The 20,926-nt window shown below is 34.6% G+C and overlaps 1 protein-coding gene across 1 annotated transcript in view; it reads right to left on the bottom strand.

The window, feature by feature from the left end:
- The window catches only part of brinp2 (bone morphogenetic protein/retinoic acid inducible neural-specific 2), a 143,024-nt gene that overhangs the window by 68,943 nt on the left and 53,155 nt on the right, over positions 1–20,926 (bottom strand). Inside the window, exons 2-4 of the mRNA XM_073849581.1 lie at positions 20,063–20,383; positions 6,408–6,598; positions 2,439–2,620 (exon numbers count right to left, since the gene is read on the bottom strand). Coding sequence (XP_073705682.1) covers positions 2,439–2,620; positions 6,408–6,598; positions 20,063–20,334 — 645 coding nt within the window. The 5' untranslated portion in view covers positions 20,335–20,383. The remainder of the gene's footprint in view (positions 1–2,438; positions 2,621–6,407; positions 6,599–20,062; positions 20,384–20,926) is intronic.

Genomic DNA, 20,926 nt, shown 5'->3' with positions numbered 1-20,926 from the left:
ATTAGTGTGCCTAACAAAAGACAATGAGAGTACAGTGGATCAGGAATATTGCATGATCAGCTTTTGTGACATTGTTGAGTGTGCTTTGGATCGATTGCGGTCAAAATTTGTTTATGTAATTAGCAGTTCATAAACACGAAGCAAAAACTTATAAACAAATTAGCAAAAGATCATTTTGTCATCATTTTGTTTTCTTGCTTACTCTAAAAAGCCGATGCATAAATACAAAATGTATTCTCGTCGTGAGAAATATGCTTTGAGAGAGTTTTGAAAAAGCATCCCCTACCCCAACGGAAATATTACTTATATGAAACTGTAATTGTATGCAAGCAGGTGCATATCTTGATTGAAAGTCAATGATATTTGTCTCAGTTCAGCAGCATAATTTCACGCAGAGCTCCCTCTGAAGGAATCATGATGTTGCAGTCACCAGCATTTCTACACCCACTCAGCAGCTGTGAGTGAGACCGAGAGCCACTTGACACATCATGAAAATGGCATTGCGGCCTTAATTGCTGAAGATTTACCATGGCAACAAACATACATCTCAAACGCCTAGAACAGTAAAAGTACGTACCAATCGCATTGATAAATGGAAATCAGCATGCATAATAAAACAACAGAGAACCGGAAACTATTTAAAACACACAGATTTATAGATCAACATAAAATCAAGTTAATTATCCCTTTGAATTAATAGCTAGATCAAACCAACAGGCTTATTAGAAAAACGTGCCTTTGCCTACTTTACATGCCTACTTATATATACAAAGCATTGCATATTCCGGTTAAAATGACCACTAGTGGCAGTAAAGTATTTTTTATTTGCACAAATTACAGGAGCAGCTTATTAGCTCCATATACAATTAAAGTTAAAAGTGTACATACACCTTGCAGAATCTGCAAGCTGTTGTTGTTTTATTTAGTACTATTATTTAGTTATTTAGTACTGTTATTTAGTTTTTATATAGTACTGTTAAAAATAACACATTATTTTTTAATTAGTACTGACCTGAATAAGATATTTTACATAAAATACTTTTACATATCATTCAGAAAATAATAATTACATTTATAAAAACAACCCTGTTCAAAAGTTTACATACACTTGTTACTTAATACTGTGTTGTTAACTGAATGATCCACAGCTGTTTGTGGTTTTTTAATTATTATTATTATTTTTGTGATAGATGTTCATGAGTCCCCTGTTTGTCCTGAACAGTTAAACTGCCTGCAGTTTTTCTGAAAAATCCTTCAGGTCCCACAAATTCTGTGGTTTTCTGCATTTGTGTGTATTTGACCCTTACCAACAGTATGATTTTGAGATCAATCTTTTCACACTGAGGACAACTGAGGGGCTCATATGCAACTATTACAGAAGTTTCAAACGCTCACTGATGCTCCAGAAGGAAAAATGATGCATTAAGAGCCGAGGGTGAAAACTTTTGAACAGAATGAAGATGTGTAGATTTTTCCTATTTTGCCTCAATATCTTTTTTTTTTCATTTAGTACTGTCCTTCAGAAGCTACAGAAGGTACTTACATGTTTCCCAGAAGACAAAATAAGTAAAATTTACCCTGATCTTCAAATTCAAAAAGTTTTCACCCCCTGCTCCTAATTCGTGGTGTTTCCTTCTGAAGCACCAGTGAGCATTTGAACCTTTTGTAATAGTTGCATATAAGTCTATTAGTTATCCTCAGTGTAAAAAGATGGATCTTGCAATCATACAGTCATTGTTGGAAGGGGTTCAAATACACAAAACCGCTGAAAAACCAAAGAATTTGTGGGACCTGAAGGATTTTTCTGAAGAACAACAGGCAGTTTAACTGTTCAGGACAAACGAGGAAAAAATTGTATAAATTCAGCTCTTATTTTCACTTGTGGATTATATGTAAATGTCTTTTATGTAAAATATCTTATTTAGGTTAGTTCTAAATAAAAATGTACATGCATTTTGCATGATCCCTCTTATTTTGGTAAAACAATGAACATTTAGCAGGATCTGAAAGGTGTACGTACACTTTTGACTTCAATATAGCTTTTTTGATGTAGTAAACTTGCTCATTAGTGCACCTGGTACAGTATTGCATTCACGTGCGAGTCTTGTGAAACACAAGTCATTAAATCCCATAAAACAGCTCAAATACTTAAAGAAACAAGCTAATATGGCTTGGAAAATTCATTTTTATATCACATTTGTCTCACCAGACATTTTATTTCCAAAATGCTGTGATATGTAGAACAACCAAACTAATAAAATGTTGCCAGAAACACTTTCATGTGCTTTGGAGAAAACTGAATGCACTTTCTGTGCCCCCAACTGAACATTTTAGCAAGAAGCAACATAATAATATTTTGCAGAAATGTGGCTACAAACAAATTTTTTTCCAACGAGTCTAGATTGGATCAGAAAGGAAGTAGCCGTGTCGTCTGTTACCTTGATGGCAGATGTAGCGATCTGCAGGTGGTGGAGTCTTCGCAGGGTGCTTTCTCGATCTGTGAAGTACGACGCCGCCAACTGGTGCAAGATTTCTAGGGAGACCACAGAGCTGTTTCCGCTGCCCTCTGACTTTTTGCTCAGCTTCTGTTTGTCCAAGAAGATTGTGAGTGACTCCTCTCCTAAGGAAAGATGCGTGCAGAAACCAAACCATTAAATTAAATATTCCAAACACAATGTTCAGCAAAATTAAAGTGAGTTCTGGTTGAGCTTCTAAAGTGTACTAACATACCTTTCCCACAGTTGTTTACCATGAACTGTGAGATGAAACTTGAGATGAGTTTTTCAAGGATTTGTTAAATATGAAGTTAAGGCCGAGAAGCAATAATGATTCCGAAGGAAGGAAAAGGGCACACACGAAAGGGAGTTTATCCCAAAGGGAGGTTGTTATAACCACAGATTTCTTCTGAAGATCAATTTTAGTTTTTTTTTTTTTAGTAAATGCTATTTTTGATCTGAGTCTAAGCCTGAAATCCAGGTAAATATTCTTGTCTGGGTTGAAGAGCACCTCCTTTACCTGTATGTGTGGGGTTTGAGTGGTGCTATTCGTTTCAGTCTGATTAGTATGCACACAATAACACAGTCCCCCCATTTCCTTTGCTTTGAGTTGTTAATTACCAGCATTCATTGTAGCTTTACCACTTCATTCGTCTCCCCTGTCTTAGAAGATCTGCAGCTTCACTTTGTACATCCACCAATAAATGACATCATAATTAGTGTCGGTAACATGCTACATTTTGCTAGAGACACATTGAAAGATTTGAATCCACCACTGGGACATGCTGCCCTACTTATTATGTGGGTGCCACAGGGAGAAGAGAAAAATACTGTCTGATAATGGCTAAACTTATGCCAAGATGTCAGTCTCAGTGTATCAATAGCAAATCTATGTCTTTATTTATTTTTTAATTTATTTAAAAAAATGCTGGAAAATATCTGTTAAGCCTATAACGCACTAAATATTATCATGACTTTTTGTATATCTAAATATGTTCTTGTAAATTGCTGCTGTAATACATACATATTCATGATTATACACCTAAAAAGTATAATACATGTAAACGTGATTTAAGGCGAGACACTGCAGGTGAATAGGGTAAAAAACAAAAACAAAAAAACTAATAGCTATCACCTTATTTACTCAGTTGATTAATTACATTGTTAATTGCATTTTTTTTGTATTACAAGTTTTCTAAAATGTTAGGTTTCAATATGCAAATGAGGCATTGTTTAATGAAATATGCTCAAATTTGCATACATTTCTAGTACATAAATCTAAACACTGGATGAAGTCAGTTTCAAAACTCTTGTTTTTGACATATTGGAGTCAAATGTTTTTACAGAAGGAATATCATTTTGTCACTGTCAGAAAATACTTAGAACAGGCAGAAAATGCTAGCTTTTAAAAATATGTATTGTAATTAAAATCTATTGTCACAAATAGATAAAGTGCTATAAAAGAAACACTTAACAGTGTCTTTTGGATGTTTTCTTTCCACTAGTCTGAAAAAACACTTTATGAAAAACCAAAAAACCCAAAATCTTAAACTTGGGAATAAGTGTTTAGTACTACAGTAAGGTTAACCATGCCAGGTTTAAACGTCATAAGGGTCAATTTTTTTCAAATTGAGATTTCTACATTATCTAAAAGTTGAATAAATACATTTTCTATTGATGTATGGTTTGTTAGGGTAGGACAATATCTGGCCGAGATGCAACTATTTAAAAATGCAAAAAATCAAAATATTGAGAAAATCATCTTTAATGTTGTCCAAATCAAGTTCTTAGCAATGCGTATTACTAATCAATAATTAAGTTTTGATATATTTACAACAGGAAATGTACAAAATATCTTCATGGAACATAGTCTTTACTTAATATAATGATTTTTGATATAAAGAAAAATCAATAATTTTGACCCATACAATGTATTTTGGCCTTTGCTACAAATATACCTGTGCTACTTAGGAATGGTTTTGTGGTCCAGGGTCACATTTGTTAGAAATTTAGAAAAGTAACAGTTGCATTACTTTAATAAAGTAATTAATTACACTACTTTTACATTTTAAATAAGATCATTTGATCATCTGTAACCTATTACATTTCCAAAGTAACCTACCCAACATTGCTACTACATAGGCATTATGAAATGCATTGTATATGGGCAGTTGATGAAATATTTTAAATAAAATCCTTATTAGGAAAATGATTTACAGTAACTTACTACCCGTGAAAAGCAGATATACTAAAAATGCATTTATTTCATGCTACGTATATTACAAATACATTTACATATTATGTACTTTTAGTGTACTAATCTGGTATATTTAAAGTCTGCTAAATTAGAACAATTAATTTTGTACTTAATGCACTTTAATTTAAAATAGAAGTAGTGCTGAAGTCCAACTAAAGATATACTTAAGTATATTTGATTGTGCTAAAGTGGAACTATTGCAAGTATACTTCAGGTACACTTTTAATATTTTGCATTTAAAGACATAATATATTTAGACATATTATTATCTTCATCAATAGTGACATTAAAACATATTTTATACTTAATATTACGAAATGTGCATTGTGCATAAGTAGTAGTCCAAGTAAAGTTAAATGACAACTTTTTAAATATATATATAAAAAAGTCTCAAGCGATATTTCAGTATATGATAATAGACTTGAACTATACTTAGTATAAAATAAATGCATTTTAAATCTATTACTTTTTTACTAGGGTATGCCTGCAGGTTTATGAGATAAACCCTTATTAAGAAAGAACATGGAACTCTTGAAAAAAGGAAATAAACTAATCAATTGCATAAAAATTAATTTGTCACACTGCAGAACCAGCAAAGACAAGAAAAAAGATGATTAAAAAAGTAAAAGATTTAAAAGAAATGCTGACCAGACACTATACATTTTGTACATTTATATATATTTTAACCTCTAATCTTGATGTTGATTAATACTACCTATATAAATTTCACAGAATGTGTACCAAAATTAAATACATAGGCATTGCAATGCATTAATGGATAACATTACTGTAGACAATGAAATGCATTGTATATGGGTAGTTGATTAAATATTTTAAATTAAAATTTTGCTCATCTTCATCCTTATTAGGAAAATTAATTACAGTAACTTACTATGCCTGAAGCTTTTTAAAATCATATTAGTTAAGAAAATACATGGAATATTTGTGCAAAAAGAAAATAAAATAAAAAAGGTAAATAAACTAATCCATTGCATACAAATCCATTTGTCACACTGCAGGACCTTTTTAAATAAACCAGTGAAGGCAAAAATGATTATTTAAAAAAAGTTAAAGACTTTAAAGAATGCTGACCAGACATAAAAACACTGTACATTCTGTATATTCATATATATATTTAAACCTGTAATCTTGATGTTGATCAATACTACCTATATAAGTTTTTACAGAATGTGTTACTAAAATTAAATACATAGGCATTATAATGCATTAATGTATTACATTACTGTAGGCAATGAAATGCATTGTATATGGGCAGTTGATAAAATATTTGAATCAAAATTTAGTTCATCCGTATTAGGAAAATGTATTACAGTAACTTACTATGCCTGCAGCTTTTTAAAATCATATTAACTAAGAAAGTACATGGAATAGAAACAAACAGAAAAGAAAATAGAGGGAAATAAACTAATCCATTGCATAAAAATGAATTTGTCACACCGCAGGACCATTTTAAATGAACCAGTGAAGTTGAAAGATTTAAAAGAAATGATGACCTAACATAAAAACTTTATGGTTCGTTCTATGCAATCTTTTTTACGTTTTAACCTCCAATCTAGATATATAGAAGAAAACATATACAAGAAAACATCATTCAAATTCACCTTTAGCATAGATCTCATGAAATATTGGCTTACCTCCCAATGTGGCTGATACCAAGAAATGAGTGCCATATTTCTTGATCAGATTTTCATGGATCTGCTGAAGGCTCGGCCTTCTCCCCAGAAGCCTGAGGTTGCGTAAAAACTCGGGCGCCAAAGGCAGCGGGGCTTTGAAGAAGTCTCTCTTCTCTGTCACCAAGCTGTTCACTTTCCAGTGACTAAACTCCCTGCGAGACAAAACAAACACAGTAAGTGCCTTAATGCACGCAGTGGATTTCAGAACCCATTCTGTTCCATCGGTCATCGGTACAGAAAACCACACGTCTACAGTATATGTGTGTGCAAGGTGCGAGAGCAAAAGGAAAATGCTGATATCAGCAGAAAATAAGGCTAAGTGTGCATAAATATTGCATGGTGCTGAATATTGATGCATCTCGTTGTAATGCGGGGCGAACGTGATTCAGGTCCATAAACACAATAGAGCTTACATGATGCAACTTTTGACAGCTTTTGTAACTCTGACAACATTCGTGGACATACATCTTTCAAAACACTCTACCATATGCATTTCATAAAATCTCCATAAACAATCCCAGTCACTGTTTTCCTAAGGTTATGTAAATAGAACGAAGCTTGCGCTTCTGTAAAGATGCTACCCAAAGGAATGGCCTATTGGGCTTTAATACGGTTTGTGAGAATCTCTAAGAGTTAATTAACGAAAGCAGTGGCTGTCCGACCATAAGCTAATGATGATAGATGGTCTTAATTAAAGGGTTTTAGCACCAGCTGATAGCACCTGGAACTCTGCTGGGGAGTGGGACACTATCACCCAAAACGCTCGACTTTTTAATACTCCCTTAACTAGGGGGCCACCGCACCTGGGTATCACTGCATATGTGTGATGTAATTTAACTTCTTGTATTCGTTGTGTCTATCGAACCTGTCAACGGCAACTTTAGTCTTTTCAGCTGGTTTGTGCATCGAGTTTTAACTTGCAGGCTGCATCTGAACAGCACACACACATACGCTGATAGAGAGAACTGCTGATCTGCAACACCTCGCTCTGCTGGATTGAAACTGGGTCTTCTGGCCCGTTTGTATGAGCCTGCCAATCAAGCGAGGGACGGCAGGTGCGTTCTATGAAAATAGGTCTTCACCTCTCAAACTTTTCACTCATTAAAACAGACACACGCCTTTATCGGTTGCATATAATGAACGCTCTGTCCTCTGCTCAATAGTGGACTGAATAGCAAAGTCATTGTTACTGCTTTAGAATTCCTCGTGGATGGTGGTTAGTGCTATGCAGAGTTTGGTGAATGAAGGAGGGGAAATCTGAATAGCAATTAGAGTCTCTTTCTGTTCCCCTGTGAACCTGTGCTGGCGGTGCATTCTGCAGCGGTGTTTGTGCTCAGCACAATAATAAGTGCCTCACAATACCTCCTCGCTAATTTGAGACAGTTAAACATTTCCTCCAGGAGAACCTTAAATTATTTTCTTGAACAAAATATAAATTACTTGTCAAGTAGCCATTAGTGTGCTGTTTTAAGGTCGTTTTTTTTTTTTTTTTTTTGCCTTTTGTTGTAAATTGAGCAATGATGTTAATAGGATGAAGTATTGTGTTGTGCACCGATGGCTTTTTGTTTTCAGAGTCAAGTAGCAGATGCTCTGATTTTACATTGAAATTAGCTTGAATCTTGATTACTCACCAGGAGCACCGTGCTAAATGCTCTAATTAGATTTTTCTAGCTTGGTGCCTGCCTTTAGGCCTAATTTTAATAGAAAATACAAATTGAGAAAGAACTTATTTAGATATATTTAAATGACATGATAACATGTTGAAAGTTATTCAAATTGCTGTGTGATGACAGCTTTGAAAGTTTTGTTTTTGGGAATGGAGGTTTAAAAGAGGAAGCTGAAGATGGGTGGAAGTTCCAAACAGATCTCATGAGTAACTCATTTTGTTTGGCTGAATTGGTGGCAAATACTTCTGAATTAGTTTGAAAACTTATGATCTTTAGACTAAAAAGTAAATATGAAGGTCCACCCCTGAGCCTAACCCTCAGTGGGGCTTAAAAGGATGAAAATTACACCATGAACCCCCCACCCCAAAGCCATCCCAGGTGTATATGACTTTCTTCTTTCAGACAAATCAGAGTTACATTAACAAAAATGTCATGGCTCTTCCAAGCTTTGTAATGAACGGCTGTTGATATTCAATAGTCCAATATAAGTCCAATAAAGCGCATCCATCAAAGTTAGAGTAAAAATGTCCTGGATTTTCCTGGCTTTAAAATGGTGGTGAAAGTCCAATATTAGTGCATTCATCCATCATCAAAAGTGCTCCATGCAGCTCTGGGGGTTAATAAACAAAAATGTGAAGTACAAAATGAGGATTTGCAAAGAGAAATGTCAGAGGATTTCTACGTCATCCACTGGAATGCCACTCTCTCATGAATGTGTTTCTGATTTATAAAGTTTTAAATATGGATATTTTTCTTAAACAAACACATCGATGCCTTTATTAACCTCTTTGAGCAACGTGGAGTACTTTTTATTATGGATGAATGCACTTTATTGGACTTTCACCACCATTTTAAAGCTAGGAAAAGCCAGGACATTTTTACTCTAACTTTGATTGTATTTATCTGAAAGAAGAAAGTCATATACACCTAGGATGGCTTGAGGGTGAGTAATTTTAGTTTTTGTGTGAACTATGCCTTTAAGCAGATCAAACAACACAAAAATCAAACATCAAAACTTAAAATAGTTTGAATTGCCATGAGAGTGTGAAGGATGGTTCATTGCAAAATGAAAATAATTTCATAATTTTAGGTCATTCTCATCTTGTTCTAAAACAGTTTGTTCCTCATGGAACATGAAATCTGTCTTGAGAATATCATGATGATTCTTTTCCATATCATGAAAGTGACTATTTCTTGGGGCGGCTGTCAGGTTCCATAAAAAATGTGGAGGAAAAATCATCATTTAGCATAGCTCATATGGCTCATGCTTTATATTCCAACTCATGTGAAGTCATACGATTGCTTTTTGTGAGGAACATATTGACGTTTTAGTTGTTATTTACTGATAATCTTCTAGTGGGAGCAAATGATTGATTTCTGAAGTTTCTGAATAACGGATTTGTTCATGAATCTGCCTTTTTCTTATGAACAAGCCTGTGAGAATGGATGTCAGGATTTTTTAGTGAATAACAACTTAAATTTCTCACACAAAGCTATCTAGTGACTGCAGAAGATAGACTTGGTCTAGAGTTGGAATATAGAGCAGTATGGATTACTTTTATGATAGTTTTATAGTGTCTTTGAAATATTGGAGATGTATAGTCCCAGTCCTCATTCACATTCATAACAGTGTATGAAAAGAATTGCCAAGATATTCAACTAAATATTCATCTTTTGCTTCAAGTAACAAAGAAAGTCATATGAGTTATGAGAAAAGCATTGGTGGGTCAATGACAGAATTTGTATTTCTAAGTTAATTACACTCTGAAAAGGTTCCAAAAGGAATTTTGCAGCAGTGCTGCACAAGAAACCTTTTTGGGTTCCTCACAGAAAGCCTTCTTCGCCTGCAGTGGCTGGACATTCAATTCCATGGACATCATGTTCACTCTAATGACCTTCACACTTTACTTCAGTATGAAATCAAATCAGAACTGACATGAATTTGATTGGAGTGACAGACTATCAGGCTCTTAGGGCTTCTGAGAAATATTTGTTCCCAGTGCATCTGGACTTTTGTATCTATAAAATAAAATAGGAACTTCTTGTCAACTAAAGTACTGTAAGTATGATATATTGCCTCCCTTCTCAACTGCAGACACAGAGACATTTACTGAACCCTGAACAGAAATGTCCAATGTTTCACTCTTGTTCACTTCCTCATAAATTGCATTGCAGATTTATATAGTTTTCTGTTGCTTTTGTTCTTTCTTCCCATTAAAAACGCTTTGTCAGGTAATCTAAAATATGTTTTAAGTTTTATTTTATTTAGAAATATTATTTAATATGACTAAATCAACCTGGCTAAAGTAATTTAGGGTCAGGTAAGGTCAGGTCTTTTTTCAGTGTTCTGTGGAATCAATTTGAAGATAATTATAACCCACAGACTTTCTGACAACTAATATACGGTCTATTTCAAAACATTTTCTTAAAGTACAATAAGTCCAGGATGCATTTCTACTTAGTGATGATAAATCATTGACGTAGAGCAACCCAAAAACAGGCTTACACAAATATGTCCAAAGCCTGTCTCAATTATTTTGCGCTGAAAATAAACCTGAAACGAAAAGACTCCACATTTTCAACAGATGGCGATTGAATCACTCTAAACAGTTTGTCCACCTATTCAGCCAAAAGCTTAAAATGTCACAATCTGTCTAAATGTCCCATTCTGTCTTTGCTCTCTTTTTAAAATTTCTCTCTTTAAACCCTCTGTTTCATGCAAAACTTCAAAGGCTTCTGTTTAGTGAACTAAAACACTGGCACATGCTGCTTTTTTTTTTTTTTTTTTTTGAGGGCATCATCTAGAAAATAAGCTTAGGAAACCCTCCCACTGGGGGCTGCATTGTATTGCGAAAGCAGCTTTAACTATAGATTTTTAAAGAAGGATTAGTCGTCAAAGTTAAGCAAATAAGAAATGACAAAATCATGCTTTCAGCAAAAACCAGAACTACACAATGCAAAAAAAACAACTAAATGAAACTGCTCAGCAAAACTTTTCACCGACAAACATTGACTCAATCTGTGGAAGCTCGGGCAATGTTTATCAGATGCTTCTGAAATATCCTTTGCTGAGTGATTGAAGTGGTAAATTGCATCAAGTCAACAGAACACAAAAGCGATTCTTTTCAACCCCCTGTATGGCTTTTTTCTCCCCCATTATAATTCCACACAAGCATCTCAGAGTTTTCCATCCATCTGGCTTATTAATTCTACTTTGTGGACCAGCATCACCTGCATGACATAATTCATCTCTTGTGTTTCCCATGAAAACATTGAATTACATTCTGTCTCAATTGCTTACGTGTCTTTGTGTTTGATTTCTTTTGCAGATACTCGTTGCCTTTGGAAACCGGCTGCTACCAGGTTACTAAATCTCTACGGAGCGGCTCCCTGCAGTCCGTCGCTGCCGTCACCTTGTGCAGCACCAACGGTGTGATGGTCTACAGATAATAGCACGAATGGGAGCTACTACATCATCCCAAGACTCCACATGGGTAGGATAGTGCGTCATGGTTCTTCCATAATCATAAATATGCTTCTTGTAGTAGTATTCCTTACTCAAAATCTTTTAAAGGTGCATTTGCTGTTTTTCAGATATATAAATAGTAAAAAATGATAAATAAATAATAAATAAAAATGATGATAAATAAAATAATACAAACAATTAATAAAAAGTATATTTATAATTTATAAAAAGTAATAATAATAGACTCATATACAGTTGAAGTCAAAAGTTTACCTACACCTTGCAAAATCTGCAAAATGTTGATTTTTTTTTACCAAAATAAGAGGGAACATTTACATATAGTCTACAAGAGAAAATAATAGCTGAATTTATAAAAATGACCCTGTTCAAAAGCTTACATACACTTGATTCTTAATACCGTGTTCTTACCTGAATGATCCACAGCTGTGTTTTTAGTTTAGTGAGTCCCTTGTTTGATGTTCCGAGTTAAACTGCTGCTGTTATTCAGAAAAATCCTTTAGGTCCAACATATTCTTTGGTTTTTCAGCTTTTTTGTGTATTTGAATCCTTTCCAACAATGACTGTATGATTTTGAGATCCATCTTTTCACACTAAGGACAACTGAGGGACTATTACAGAAGATTTAAGCACTCACTGATGCTTCAGAAGGAAACACAATGCATTAACAAGCTGGGGGTGAAAACTAAAATTTGAAGATCGGGGTAAATTAATTTAACTTGTTTTGTCTTCTGGGAAACATGTAAGTATCTTTTATAGCTTTTGAAGGGCAGTACTAAATGAAAAAATATGATATTTAGGCAAAATAAGAAAAATGTACTAATCTTCATTCTGTTCAAAAGTTTTCACCCTCTGGCTCTTAATGCATCTTTTTTCCTTCTGGAGCATCAGTGAGCATTTTAACCTTCTGTAATAATTGCATATGAGTCCCTCGGTTGTTTTTAGTATAAAAGGATGGATCTCAATATCATACTGTCATTTTTGGAAGGTGCTCAAATACACAAAAATGCTGAAAAACCAAAGAATTTGTGGGACCTGAAGGATTTTGTTTTGAAGTACAGCAGGCAGTTTAACTGTTCAGTAAAAATGTAAAAACATAGCTGTGGATCATTCAGGTAACAACACAGTTGTAAGAATCAAGCGTATGTAAACTTTTGAACAGGGTAATTTTTTATAAATTTAACTATTATTTTCTCTTGTGGACTATATAGAAACTATGGCATATTTTTTGTGCAATTTTATTCAGGTCAGTACTAAATAAAAAATAACATGCATTTTGTATGACCCCTCTTATTATGGTCAAATAATTAACATTTTGCAGACAGAACATTTTTCAGATAAATTAGGTAACATTGAACAATAGGTTCAATTTGTTAACATTGGGTAGTGCATTGGTTAATATGAACTTTACATCATTCATTAATCTAATTAATGTTAATTTCTAAACATAATATTCCTTATTAGTGATTCATGTTCTTTCACATCCCATGAGCTCATGCTAATTTATACAACTGATTTAAATTTATACAAAATGCATTAGTGTATGTATATATCAAAATGAACCTAGACTAATAAATGTTGTATTTTTCATTATTAGTTCATTATACATAATGAATGAGCGAATGTTAATGAACATAATTGTCAAGTATTACCATAAATTAACTGTAACCACCTTACTTGTTTGTCAATTTAAATTCAAAACAAGTAAAATGCACTTTTTTAAAAACATTCATTTGTTATTGTCTGTTTTTGGAAGTGCACTGTGCAAGGGAATTCAAACATGTCTGTGTTTTGATCAGGTATTTATTTTTATTGAGCTCACAGATGCTTTCATATCGAATAACTTCTAAATGTAAATGTCAGCTCTGCTAAAACCTCGGAACAAAGAAAACTAATGCAAGCGCACATATCTCTCCATTCACAGCAGAAAAATCCCCATCGGAGCTGGCAGTATGACTAAAGACCATAGAATTCACTCTGCCGGGGATCCTCTGGTGCAATGTTAACCCCCAGAGGGGAGCTGTGCCCAAGGAAGCAGTAAAAGGTACAGTGCCTGCTGGTGTTCTCCTCATGTGATATGCAACCCAGTTTTCTCTTTTTGGAAATCCTGATCTGTTATCATATCAAAGGGGCGAATGCAGTGACCAGCTGCGGTCCCGTCTTTTTAGTGCGAGGTCAGTGATGCTGTTTACACAATGCTTCTGAACTGTGAGGCACATACAGAAGACTCGCCTACACCCAAACACCCACACAGACTCTTTGGCTTGCAGGACAGCCTTTCAAACAGCGCTGGCAGAGGCTCGTCTCCCCCTCACTGAGTCCATCACAGTTCCGTGGGCCTTTCTCTGCCCAGCTGCTGTAGGCATGCTGCGTTCTGAATTCGGCGAGCAGAGAGAGTTGGCCAGAGTCGGCTACACGCCAGCGGGGGACAAAGGAAGCAGGCAAAAAGGCCAAATTCCCCTGGTGGATCTGAGGTCAGCCACAGTAATGCATCGAACACACCTTACCCTCCCATTGTACGTGTGTCTTTGACATGGAGTGGAATGAATGTGTGGCGATCGATATTTAAAATGCACTGTACTGAAAGAAAGATGTGAGAGCGGCATGCCGGGTGCATGTAATTAAAACCGGTCAACAGCTGAATAATCACCACCGCACTTTTCAGAATAATGATGAGTGTTGCTGTGCATGACGATACCAACGCCAAGGTCACAAGTTTGAATCCAAGGGAACTTAGAAAATAAGACTATTTAGACTAAGTTCATTATGCTTATCAAGGCTGGATTTATTATTATTATTAGTGCTGAACACAAATGTGCTTTTATTTTTGTGGGAACCAATTTTAGGATTCTTGGATGAATAGTTAAAAAAAACAGTATTTATTAGATTTTATATATATATATTTTAAATGCCCCCACTGTCACTTATGGAAGCCTGTTTCCGCCACTGAATAAAAAATAAAAAAGGCAACTTTTTATCTCACAATTGCATGTTTACATCTTGCAATTCTGACTTTTTTTTTATATCAGAACTGTAAGATAAAATGAGAATAATAAAGTGAGAATTGCTAGATATAAAGTCAGAATTGCGCGATACAAACTCACAATTGCGAGAAAAAAAGTCACAATTCATACTTTTTGTTCGCAATTGCGACTTTGTATCTTGCAATTCTGACTTTTTCGCGCAATTGCGACTTTTATCTCGCAATTCTGACTTTTGTCTCAGAATTGTAAGATATAAACACAATTGCGAGAAATAAAGTCTGAATTGCAAGATTTAAACTCGCAATTCTGATTTTTTTTCTCAGAATTGTAAGATATAAACACAATTGCGAGTTTAAATCTTTCAATTCTGACTTACCATAAATTAACCATAACCACCTTACTTTTCTGTCATTGTAAATTCAAAACAAGTAAAATATATAAACTTGGAATTGCAAGTTATAAAGTCAGAATTGCTAGATGTAAAGCCAACATTGTGGGATATAAACCCACAATTGCGAGAAATAAACTCACAATTTCAAGATTTAAACTCGCAATTCTGACTTTTTTCTCGCAGTTGCAACATTTTATCTCGCAATTCTGACTTTTTTTCTCACAATTGCAAGTTTACATCTTGCAATTCTGACTTTTTTTCTCAGAACTGTGAGATATAAATGCAATAAAGTGAGAATTGCTAGATATAAAGTCAGAATTGTGGGAAATAAACTCACAATTGCGAGAAAAAAGTCAGAATTGCGAGATTTAAACTCACAATTCTTTTTTCTCGCAATTTGTATCTCGCAATTCTGTCAGAATTGTGGGATATAAACTCCTAATTTAGAGAAATAAAGTCAGAATTTCAAAATTTAAACTCGCAACTCTTTTTTCTCGCAATTGCGACTTTGTATCTCGCAATTCTAACTTTTTCTCAGAATTGTAAGATATAAACTCGCAATTGCAAGTTATAAAGTCCAGTTCCAGTAATCCAGTAATAAATTGCAATTGTGAGTTTATATCATGCAATTCTGATTTTATAACTCACAAATTGGAGTTTATATCAGGCAATTGCAACTTTATTTCTCAGAAATTGCAAGTTTATATCTTGCAGTTCTGACTTTATAACTCACAATTGTGAGTTTATGCAATTCTGACTTTATAACTCACAATCTGGAGTTTATATCAGACAATTGCGACTTTATTTCTCGGAATTGCGAGTTTATATCTCGCAATTCTGACTTTACAATTGTGAGTTTATATCATTCAATTCTGAGAAAAAAAGTGAATTGTGAGATAATAAATCACAATGACCTTTTAAATTGTTTTATTCAGTGGCAGAAACAGGCTTTCATAGTCACTTCTGAGCAATTGAATGCATAAAATATTAGTAATAAATATTACTAGCCACAAACTCTTAAACAGCAGTGTAATTTTTAGAATTTGCAAAGGCGTCATCATTTCCATAGTAAATATGTAAATAAATATATTACAGTCTTTATATTTTAGGAAGAGGATCCCTTGCAAGGCCATCATCATTTATAAGTCAGTGTAAATGTAAATGTTTACACTGTAAACACTGTGCTGTTCTGTTGTCTTTGTTTCAGTAACTGCAGGCAGCTTCAGATAAGATGAAGTCTTCACTGTATGTGCTATGGCCCTTTTTTTGTCACGTGACTGCACCTGTCCATTCACCAAGGATATCAACGCCATGGGCTGCATTAGAATAAATAAATCCATGTCTCATAACATCTGAGACGTCAGTATTTTTTCATTTTCTCCTGCTGTGTTGTTGTCAGGACTTCTCACTGTGGTTTATTTCATCTGTCACATGATTGACGAAAGGTCAGTTTGTCTGCATGAAATCTGTGCCTACACCTGCAGAAAAATCCACACACCTTTCATTCACAAAGTTTTTCTAGTTTTATAAAGTTTTCACCTGGAAGCCCATTTTTGACACTTAATTAAAAAAAGGTATTGCAACTTTTTATTGTACAATTCTGACTTTCTTTCTTGCAATTGTGAGTTTATTCTCGCAACTGTGACTTTTTCTCAGAACTGTGAGAAATTGTGACTTTTTCTCAGAATTGTGAGAAATTGTGACTTTTTCTCAGAATTGTGAGAAATTGTGACTTTTTTCTCAGAATTGTGAATTTGTATCTCGCAATTCTGACCTTACAGCTACACAATTGTGAGTTATTAAGTCAGAATTGTTATTAACTTGCAGTTGAGAGTTTATATTGTGCAATTCTGAGAAAAGAAGTCAGAATTGTGAGTTTATATCTCGCAGTTCTGACTTTATTACATGCAATTGCGAGTTTATATCACACAATTCAGAGAAAAAAGTCAGATATGCGAGTTTGTATCATGCAATTCTGAAAAAAAAGTCAGAATTGTGAGATAAAAAGTCGCAATAACCTTTTTTTGTTCAGTGCTGAAAATGGCCTTATACCTATAACTAAGAGAGTAGTCAAGTCAATTTAGCCTGTTTTACCATGTTCTGCTGATTTTCTACTTTTTTATTTTCTTGATTCTGTAAGTTAACATTACTATGAGCAGTTTCACTGTTTGACATGCTTTTCTTTCCCCACATGCACAAATGTAAAAGAAAATAATACATGGATGATGGAAATCTGTGTTAGACATTTTCTGGATTCTGAGTAAGTTTTATTTGTTCATTTAGAATCTTATATCTAATTTATGATTTATGCACTGCTGCAGTTTACACACAAACACTTTCCCCTGCAGCTAATTCTTTGTGAAAAGAAAATGGCATCTTATTTGTAACAAAACAGCTACTTTAAATGAGAATAATATTTCACAATATTACTGTTTTTACTGTGTTTTTCATTAAATAAATGCAGCCTTGGTGAGCATAAGAAATTCCAATGTTCAAAAACATACAAAAAAATCCTGCAAAACCAAAACTATTGAACGGTAGTGGTAGTGTAAAAGATTAAAGAACTGTCCTGCTGATGTTCATCATTATTGCCCTATAAGCAAACAAGCACAAAAATAGTGGGGCAGCTTCAGATAAGATGAAGTCTTCACTGTATGTGCTATGGCCCTTTTTTGTCACGTGACTGCACCTGTCCATTCACCAAGGATATCAACGCCATGGGCTGCATTAGAATAAATATATCCGTGTCTCATAACATCTGAGATGTCAGTATTTTTTTCATTTTCTCCTGCTGTGTTGTTGTCAGGACTTCTCACTGTGGTTTATTTCATCTGTCACATGATTGACGAAAGGTCAGTTTGTCTGCATGAAATCTGTGCCTACACCTGCAGAAAAATCCACACACCTTTCATTCACAAAGTTTTTCTAGTTTTATAAAGTTTTCACCTGGAAGTCCATTTTTGACACTTAATTAAAAAAAGGTATTGCAACTTTTTATTGTACAATTCTGACTTTCTTTCTTGCAATTGTGAGTTTATTCTCGCAACTGTGACTTTTTCTCAGAACTGTGAGAAATTGTGACTTTTTTCTCAGAACTGTGAATTTGTATCTCGCAATTCTGACCTTACAGCTACACAATTGTGGGTTATTAAGTCAGAATTGTTATTAACTTGCAGTTGAGAGTTTATATTGTGCAATTCTGAGAAAAGAAGTCAGAATTGTGAGTTTATATCTCGCAGTTCTGACTTTATTACATTTTGCGAGTTTATATCACACAATTCAGAGAAAAAAGTCAGATATGCGAGTTTGTATCATGCAATTCTGAAAAAAAAAGTCAGAATTGTGAGATAAAAAGTCGCAATAACCTTTTTTTGTTCAGTGGTGAAAATGGCCTTATACCTATAACTAAGAGAGTAGTCAAGTCAATTTAGCCTGTTTTACCATGTTCTGCTGATTTTCTACGTTTTTATTTTCTTGATTCTGTAAGTTAACATTACTATGAGCAGTTTCACTGTTTGACATGCTTTTCTTTCCCCACATGCACAAATGTAAAAGAAAATAATGCATGGATGATGGAAATCTGTGTTAGGCATTTTCTGGATTCTGAGTAAGTTTTATTTGTTCATTTAGAATCTTATATCTAATTTATGATTTATGCACTGCTGCAGTTTACACACAAACACTTTCCCCTGCAGCTAATTATTTGTGAAAAGAAAATGGCATCTTATTTGTAACAAAACAGCTACTTTAAATGAGAATAATATTTCACAATATTACTGTTTTTACTGTGTTTTTCATTAAATAAATGCAGCCTTGGTGAGCATAAGAAATTCCAATGTTCAAAAACATAAAAAAAAATCCTGCAAAACCAAAACTATTGAACGGTAGTGGTAGTGTAAAAGATTAAAGAACTGTCCTGCTGATGTTCATCATTATTGCCCTATAAGCAAACAAGTACAAAAATAGTGGGGCTAAATGGTTTTGAAGATTTTGAAGTTAATGGACTGAAGTAGTATTTGGGTCAAAGACGAAAAAGGGTTTAAGCATAAAAACAGTAAGTGTAATACTGCTTTAAATTGTTGTTGTTTTTCAAAAAAAGAGACCCACTAAAATGTCATTCAGTGTAACAATCTTGTCAGACATATTTATGACATATTAAAAGACAAATTACTTTCACCCCAAATACTAATTAGTCGTAATTCTACATTTTACAAATTTGCCACTATCCTAGGTTTTGCCCATGTGTCAATAAGATTTAAAACACGATAAAATTGAATATGCTTCCTTATTCTTTTATTCACAGTTTTTCCCTGACTGTGCCTTTATCAGATTGCATGAAACAGTTGCAGAACCACAGCATTTTATTCATGATCCAAACTGCTCAAACTTTAGCATGAGCAGTTTTTGATGTAAATTGGTATAATTTCAAACTTTAAAGCCAAAACAGAATGGTCTGACCAAGGCTTTGTGAAATTATGCTACATAAAACATATCTGCATGAACCAAAAACAGCAGACGGCCTGAATTAGAATGCAAATTCACTCTCTGACACCAGGAGGCTGCGCTTTAATATGCATTATGTAAAGGTAAGATAAAAAGAAAATACCTTTTCAGTTCCCCTCAGAGATACAATAATATAAATCCCCACCCAATTCATTTTTTAGGATTTTCTTTCAATATTTCTTGCATTGTAAACAGGGACCTTGCTCTGCCTGCTACAGTATTTTCTCCTCTTTGCGTTCATCTTCAGCAACTCTGGCTTCTGTTAACGGCTGCTTATACAGTTGGTTTATTTGCCCAGTTAAAGAATTAGTTATGTATTATTAATAGTTCTCTAACCATTAGTGTGTGCAGTTAACAGGGAACTCCTCTCAATTCATCGTTGCTTAGCCACTTGTACCAGTATATTGCCCAGCACTAACTAATGGAATGAAATACATGCAACGTTTCCCTTTAGTTTCCTGTTGCTGAGCAGATGAAAAATGGCTTCAGAGTCTTTTGACTGAATTTGAGTTCATTTATAAATCAATTTTCACAGATATCCAGCAATATCCAGCATTTTCAACTAATATAATCATCACAGCACAAACCTGTAGATTTTGTAGCGTGTGGAGAAGCCTTGTTGGAAGCGTTCTTTGAATTCTGTGTATTCTGGACAGCGATGGAAGGGCCCTTTATCAGACAGGAGCCAGTCCAGCTGGCCGCTGCTCCGGCCGGAGATAGTAGAGAACGGTGAGGTCTTCTGGTCCAGACGCTCAGCCAGAGCCAGAAACCAGCTCAGTGGGCCCAGAGGTGCCCAATGCCACAGGAGCATCAAGAGGAACCATCTAACAACCGCAGCTCTCTGCCAACACAACGCCATCCTGCCCCTGGGCACCTGGCGCCAGCATTCTTCTGCCAATCCCTTTGACCTGAACACACGGAAAGAGAAGACAAAGGTAAGGCTTTGATGATGAAAATGAACATAATTTTCTTTGGTTTGGTTAATTTAGGATCCTAAAGCAAAAGTATTGTTATTGCACTGAAAAAATGTGATGTAGAAAATGTTTCACTCAGGAATTGCTAAATTTCACAAATAATTACAAAGATTTTTCAAGTAATTTTGAAGTAGACAGACTAAAAAAAAAAAAAAACGTCTCAATGGCATGCAATATATGTCATATTTCCCTTAGTTTTCTGTTGTGGAGCAGATAAGCATTTGCTCTGTAAGTCATAAACTAATATTAACAGCGGCATTGGGGAAAAACGCAACCTTTAAAATATGTTTGAAATGCACATCAAAAAACCAAGAGCCACGAAGGACGCTCATATTAATGAGTTCACACAGTTAATGTTGTAGTGGACCGCGCATTCCAGGGCCCAGTTTATGGCAAGGGCCCCTCCCTTGCCACAATAGTAGACAAAGGTTTGCTACATTTTGATTGGATCTTGGTGGACTAACATAAGCAAACTGT

The sequence above is a fragment of the Garra rufa genome, chromosome 10, assembly GCF_049309525.1.
Source record: "Garra rufa chromosome 10, GarRuf1.0, whole genome shotgun sequence".
Classification (NCBI taxonomy): domain Eukaryota; kingdom Metazoa; phylum Chordata; class Actinopteri; order Cypriniformes; family Cyprinidae; genus Garra; species Garra rufa.
The sequence above is the reverse complement of the archived record's forward strand: the minus strand, read 5'-3'. Positions and strand labels throughout refer to the sequence as shown.